Genomic DNA, 6,241 nt, shown 5'->3' with positions numbered 1-6,241 from the left:
GTAGCTGCGCCCGCGACCCCGCCCGGACGGGAATCCGTGCGGCCGACAACTTCCGACCTCGCGGCGACACCAACAGCGATGAGGACTTGTGACGGGGGGGCAGCAACCCAGCAACGTCGCCCGTGACGCTATTGCTCTTGACGCAGCCGATGGCTATTGAGCTGCCGCCGTTGTGGTTGCTGTCCGGTGTGAAGAGGCGCGTGCTGTGTGCGTCCGTCTTCCCCTTCCCTCGCTCTTGCACCAATGCCGAGACGGTTGGTGGCTCGTCCTTTGCCGCCGTGGATGAGAGCGCGGCCATCGCTGCCGCAGTGTCGCCACCGTGCGCCGGCACGCTCGTCACGAACGGAGATCGCGGCTGCGGCTGCGGCTGCGGCTGCGGCTGCGGCGTCTGCCGCTGCGACATCCCCAGCTGCAAGGAGGAGGAGGAGGAGAAGGAGGGGGGAGCTGCAAACGGCGCCGAGCGCGAGAAGCGGTGTCTGCCCTGCCGCCCACTAGGCCGCCGGCAGGTTGATGTATTGGGCGCGCAGAAGGTCCTTGCGTCAGGGGTATTTGATGGGCCCTGCTGCAGCTTCATCCGCCGCAGAGGGGAGGTGGCGAGGAAGCAAGTAGATAAGAGGAGGAGGGGAGAAAGGCGAAACACTGCGCAGTGAGGCGCACTTCACTAACGGAGAGAGCAATAAAGAGAGAGAAAGAGAGAGAGGAGTGGAAACGCAGCTTGCAGCAGGGTGCGCAGCTACACCGCTGTGATCGAAGCATGACAGAGAGGCGTGCAGAGAGAAAAGGGCAGCGCGAGAGCGGGGAAGCGAAAGGGAGTAAAATGGAAGCAAAGAAGGAGTTGCAACTGGTGGGACGCACGCACAGCGGACGGTTTTGATTAACAGGTGGAGGCTCACGGGGTGGTCATGCTGCCAAGCGGGCAAAGGGGAGGCGCGAGAAAAAAGAAAAGGAAAAAAAAGTCCCAAACACAACACGCCGATCGCACCTCCCACAGAGGCACCGCAGGCAGACACGCACACACACACACACACCATTCCTCTGCCTTCGTGCGGGTGGCTGCACGTCGCCCCCCAATCCCCACTTTCCTCTTCGTACGCCCTTCCTCCCTCGCTCTCTTCTCTCCCCTCGATCCGTTTCGCACTTTTATTTCATTGTTGCACGTGCGTGCGTGTGTGATTATGTCTTGTTTTGTTTTGTTTTTTGGCTTTAATTTATACCCCTCTCGCTCTCCATTTCTCTTTTTCCCTGTAGAACGTCAACGAAAGGGGGAACCGACCCAAACCAAAGACGCGTGTTGCTGGGTGGTGGGTTGAAACTGACCCTCAAGGACGCAAAGAGAAAAGAGAGAAGGAGAAGGAGAAAGAGGAGGAGAAAGACAGTGCGTCCGGCCCCTTCTCCCCTTCACCGCAGTCGAAAGTCCTGGTCGTAGTGGCTTGACTGCCGCTCTCCGTCAAACTCGACGTGCAGGGCGATGTCGAGGTCGCGCGGGTTTCCCTTGTTCGGGCAGCAGCACATGCGGAACTTCGCCCGCTCGCCCTTGTTCATTTGCAGCGGGTTGAAGAGGTACAGCACCGTCTGCCGCCAGTGCGTCGGGGGCGTCAGCGGGGTGGTGGTGAGCACGACCGTCTCGTGGCCGGCGGAGAAGGGGGTGTCGAAGTGCACGCTGATCGCGTCCACGCACCCCGCCCGCGCCGCGACGAGCTCGAAGTCGCTGGTGAACGCGAGCTCCGCCTCCTGCACGGTGTTGATGTCAAAGGAGAAAAGGTTGGCGGTGTTGGTCATGATTTGGCTGCGGTCGACGGTGTCTATGAGGGGCTCAATGTAGCTCAGCCGCTTAAAGTAGGAAAAGTCAAAGCCCTGCACATCGTCCCAGACGTCAAACCGCTCCTGCTTGTACTGCTGGTCGCTGATGCCGCAGACGTACATGTTGGCGCGGTCGGGAAAAAGTTTCACGTCCGGCGTGCCCCAGCGATCACGTGCGTAGAGGACGGTGTTAAGCATCGACTCATACAGCAGGAAGTACCCCATCCACTCGCTAATGATGATGTCCACCTTCTCGTCCAGCTGCAGCTCCTCCACCTTGCCCTGGATGATTGTGATGACGTCCTCAAATCCGTTGTCCTTCACAATCTGACGCGCCTGCACCGCCACGCTGCTGCAGTCAACCCCAATCACCTTGCGGGCGCCCGCCTTCGCGGCAAACATGGAGAGAATGCCGGTGCCGCACCCAACGTCCAGCACCACCTTTCCCTTGAAGAGGTACGCGTTGCGCCAGATAGCGTCGCGGTAGGAGGTGGTGCGGTGGTAATCCTTCAGCATCTCCATGTGAATCCCGTAGTGGCTGTAGGAGTCAAAGTAGTAGTCGCCCGTGCCGGACACCGCCGTGGCCGCAGCCGGCGTCGTTGCGGCTGCCATGGCCCTCTGGGACGCTACCAGCGCCGCTGCTGGGGCTCGCGCAGGTGCCGCGGCAAACAGGGAGGGCGGGCCGCGAACGCGACGCAAAGGCGAAGTGTCCGCAGTCAACTTCGAGGGCCGCCGCTTCCTCAACAGGCGCCGCGTGACGACGTCGTGGGCGAGTTGCAGTATTGTCGTCCCCCGGTCGTGCCCAAACCCGCCGCGGCTCGTTCCGATTTTACGCAAATAAATAAATAAATATTTTACTTCTTAAGCCTCTTCGCAGGCGTCCGCTCGTGTGTGTGTGTGTGTGTGTGTTTGCGTGCTCTTCCGCTGCTGCCGCTTCGCTGCCTGCAACTCTTCTCTTCCTCCTTCGTTCTTTGTTTCCTTCTTGCCGTTCCCCTCCAACCTCATCGCCCCGGTCAGCCGTGCGGCGGCGGCGGCAGGGGGGAAAAAAAAGTGGGCGCGAAAAGACAGTCCGCCTGCGGGTGGGACAAGGCGCACGCGCCGCCGCTTTGCGAGCACACGCAGGAGGAGGTGGAGCCAGTCAGGCACGCGCGCATGCGAATACGGGCACGTGGGCGTGAGAGCGAAAGAAAAGTGCATGCAGGAAATACGCGGGGAGAAAGAGCGACGGACTCCGGGCCCTCCTTTCCCCCTGCAACCTTCTCCAGGCGTGCCGCGGCAACACGCGACACGCTGAAACACGACAAAACAACAAAAAAAATCATGCACGCGTGCGCAGCTGCACAAAAGGCACGAAGAAAAAGGTATTGGGGTAAGAAAAAAAAAAGGGGGGGAGGGGAGAGACAGACACATATAGAGTGGACTTCACCCTGAGGCGGGCCCGAGGGCTCGCTTCATGCGCAGCAGCGTCTCCTCGGCAAAGACGCCGCCGTCGCACCACACCGCCACCGTCTCGCGCACAAATGCGGCGACCGGTGAGTCCCGCGGCGCCGCTCCCGCCAGCGCCTCCACCATCCGTTGCATGTAGGCCTCAAACACGGATATGTACCGCACCGGCGACTCCAACCCCTCGTGCTTCAGCAGCAGCATGTTGGCGATAAACAGCAGCGTCCCGGCCGCCTGCAGCGTCGTGTCCTCTGCGGCGGCATCCACGGCGTTTGCGTCGTGGGCCTCGCCGCGGTGTCGCCTCTCCTTCCGCGCCTCGTGCACACGTGCGTCGCAGAGGTACCAGAGGACGTACAGGAACGCCTCCGTCATGGGGAGGCGCCGCAGCATGAACAGCACGACTCCCTCGATTGCGGCGCCATCGCGGTTGGCGCTGTCCAGCATGTCCAGAAAGGCGGCGAGGTCGCCCTCCGTGCGGAACATGTGCGGCATGTGCGGCCCACGCACCCCACGCGTCGAGGAGAAGCAGTCAAGCAGCGACAGCCACAGCGCCGAGGCTTGGCCGGGCCCTGCCGTGCCCGACGCGCCTGACGCAGCGGCCGGGGCCGCCGCCGCCTGGCCGCCTAGTTGCCCCAACAGTCTGACGTACAGGCGCCGCTCCGCGCTGTCGTCGTCCTGCGCAAAGAGAAATCTGTGCTTGGGATCCGTCACGTGGGCCACGCAGTACTCGGCAAATCCAGGGCTTGTCAGCTGCATGCGCACCACACGCTCCACGAGGTCGCTCTGGGGTCCCATTTCCAGGCCGCTGCTTTTGACGTTGCCGTTACCCTCCGCAACCCCCTCCCTCCCTCCCCGCTTACTTTTAGTTGCAGCTCAAAGCTACACACACACACACAGAGAGAGAGAGAGAGAAGAAAAAAAGGAATAAAGAGCTCTTCACAGGAGCCGCAAATGGAAGCAGCGAAGCGAGAAGGAAGACTGCCCCATCGTCTACTTTCCACCCGGCGGTGAAGAAGGAGCGCGCACAGAGGCCACACAAGGAAAGAGATTCACACAGACATTATATAGGTAGATATGTATATATTTACATATACATGAATGACTAGGCCACCAACAACGCGGCCGCTGCGCCACACTCGCTTGTTGAGAGAAACTCCTCACACCGCCGGAACTTATTCCACTAACAAGATAAACAAGCACACTCACCCGCTTTCTCTCCCTCTCTTGCGGCAACACGAGAGACATTATTGACGCCTCTGGTGGTTCGGGGCATAGAAAAGTTTAAAAAAGGGGGGAAGTGGTAATAATAACAACCACAAAAAAAAATGGGGTGAGAGAGGGGTAAAATAACTGCTTTCTTGCTCTCATCGCCCTTTGTAGAGGTAGAAGCCTCTACGCCTCATTTCGCACTAAAACCGAACAGTCCTTCTTTTTGCGCCTCGGTGGCACTGCCCTGGCCACCGCAGTCACGTCAGAGGCCTTCGCCTTCGCGCTGGAGGCATCCACCAGCACCACGAGTGCGCCCCATGGCAGCTCCTCCGGCTTGCTGCATTGCGCCCTGCGCGTGTTGATAAACGCCTCCAGCCACGGCCTCTGAGAACTGTACACGTAATGCACACGCACGCCGCCCTCAGCAGTTGCAGCAGCATCGCCATCCTCCTCCAGGTCAAAGAACACGTTTCCATTCAGTTTCGCCACCAGCTCGGGTGCCGCATCCGCACTGACGTAGACTGAAACACAGCTGCGCCTCCCCCCGCTCACGTCCGAGTGCATCCCAATACGATGTATGGTGACCTCTGGGTGTGTGGCATGCAGCAGGCGCAAGACGCTCCGTGCGTTGTCGGGTTCTGGTAGCAGTTGATCAAAGATGAGTTTTGTGTAGGGCCCAGAGTGGCGCTGGCAGCGCTCACAGGACGCGCGCACCACATTGTGGGCCTTTCCGCATGAGCGGCACGACCAGAAGCGCGAGTTATGCAGTCCCGTGCTGGGGCTGTCAAGCAGGGCCTGTTCATTGGCGGCGCGCAGGTGGCGAAGGTGGCAGCGGTAGATGACGGGGTACATCTTCTCGTAGTTGAGAAATCGTTCCGTGACATGCAGTAAGTTGTTGTTCCGGCTGCTGAAGGCCACCTCCGCCATGTGCAGCTGCGCCCAGACACGGTGGGAGGCGGTGGAGGACGTCCCCAAGCGCTCCCGCGTGTAGATGGAGCCACAGTTACTGCCAGCGGAGGAAGAGGAGGACACGCCGTTGCAGCTTTTAGCGCTGCCGATGCCCGGCGACGCCACACCCTCCTCTCGGGAGTCGCCATCTGCCTTCGGCCTCCGACGCTGACGGCGGTGGGGACGACGTCGCGAGTGCGGTGGCGCATGCGCCCAGCCCGCATCCCGCCCATTGGAGGAGGAGGAGGAAGCGGCGGCGTCATCGCCCGCGTGGTCGCCCTCAGTCCCCTCGCGTGGCTGCACGCGGAGCCTGTACGTTTTCTCGCGGCCGAGGGCGGCGGGGGCGCCCCAGTCCAGCTGCTCCTCCTCCGCCACCGCCTGCATCGCGGCAAATGAGGCCAGCTGCTGCAGCAGCGTTGGGCCGGGGAAACTCGTGATGGCGGTGCTAAGCTCATCCGACGGCCCAGACCGCGATGACGTGGCGAAGAGCATGAAAAAGAGCGCCATGAGGATAAGGGCGGGGCCCCTGCTTCCGCTCGGCAGCGCCTTCCCCTCAGGCGTGAGGCGGGGACTGCCACGCTGCATCTGTCCCCTCTTGTCTTTTGCGGATGCCTGACAGTGTTCGATGCCGCTCTTCCCTTTTCTTGTTGGTGTTCCGCCTCAGTCTCTTTCTCGTTGCTTCTCCACCTCCTTGCCACGGAGACCTAAGAAGCACCTCTTACTCCCTCCCTCAAGCTAGTGACGTGCCCCTATCCAAAACCTACGCCTGTTGGCTGCGGGAGGCGGTTTTCCTCTCCTCCTTCCTGTGTATGTATATGCGTGTGTGTGTGTGTGTGTGTGT

General features: G+C 60.9%; 4 protein-coding genes across 4 annotated transcripts, besides 7 other annotated features; 1 reads left to right on the top strand and 3 right to left on the bottom strand.

Moving 5' to 3' along the window:
• Positions 1-149: 149 nt before the first annotated feature.
• Positions 150-650, top strand: Tco025E_04281 (uncharacterized protein; the record flags this gene model as incomplete). Its single annotated transcript, XM_029371193.1, has 1 exon — positions 150-650. One exon carries the CDS (start codon positions 150-152, stop codon positions 648-650), a length of 501 nt encoding a protein of 166 aa, XP_029228716.1.
• A 17-nt stretch (positions 651-667) lies between these two features.
• Positions 668-703: a microsatellite.
• A 256-nt stretch (positions 704-959) lies between these two features.
• Positions 960-1,028: a microsatellite.
• Positions 1,029-1,329: 301 nt separating this feature from the next.
• Positions 1,330-1,373: a microsatellite.
• A 25-nt stretch (positions 1,374-1,398) lies between these two features.
• Positions 1,399-2,412, bottom strand: Tco025E_04280 (arginine N-methyltransferase; the record flags this gene model as incomplete). The annotated part of the gene is made up of 1 exon (XM_029371192.1): positions 1,399-2,412. One exon carries the CDS (start codon positions 2,410-2,412, stop codon positions 1,399-1,401), a length of 1,014 nt encoding a protein of 337 aa, XP_029228715.1.
• Positions 2,413-2,687: 275 nt separating this feature from the next.
• Positions 2,688-2,716: a microsatellite.
• Positions 2,717-3,222: 506 nt separating this feature from the next.
• On the bottom strand, positions 3,223-4,038 carry Tco025E_04279 (uncharacterized protein; the record flags this gene model as incomplete). Its single annotated transcript, XM_029371191.1, has 1 exon — positions 3,223-4,038. One exon carries the CDS (start codon positions 4,036-4,038, stop codon positions 3,223-3,225), a length of 816 nt encoding a protein of 271 aa, XP_029228714.1.
• A 100-nt stretch (positions 4,039-4,138) lies between these two features.
• Positions 4,139-4,158: a microsatellite.
• A 146-nt stretch (positions 4,159-4,304) lies between these two features.
• Positions 4,305-4,339: a microsatellite.
• A 296-nt stretch (positions 4,340-4,635) lies between these two features.
• Tco025E_04278 (uncharacterized protein) lies at positions 4,636-5,985 on the bottom strand (the record flags this gene model as incomplete). Its single annotated transcript, XM_029371190.1, has 1 exon — positions 4,636-5,985. The coding sequence occupies one exon, from the start codon at positions 5,983-5,985 to the stop codon at positions 4,636-4,638; it is 1,350 nt and encodes a 449-aa protein (XP_029228713.1).
• A 219-nt stretch (positions 5,986-6,204) lies between these two features.
• Positions 6,205-6,241: a microsatellite.

This window comes from Trypanosoma conorhini (assembly GCF_003719485.1).
Source record: "Trypanosoma conorhini strain 025E chromosome Unknown Tco_14.4_contig_00215, whole genome shotgun sequence".
In the NCBI taxonomy this organism is placed as follows: Eukaryota; Euglenozoa; class Kinetoplastea; order Trypanosomatida; family Trypanosomatidae; genus Trypanosoma; species Trypanosoma conorhini.
This window is presented reverse-complemented; position numbering and strand designations above follow the sequence as displayed.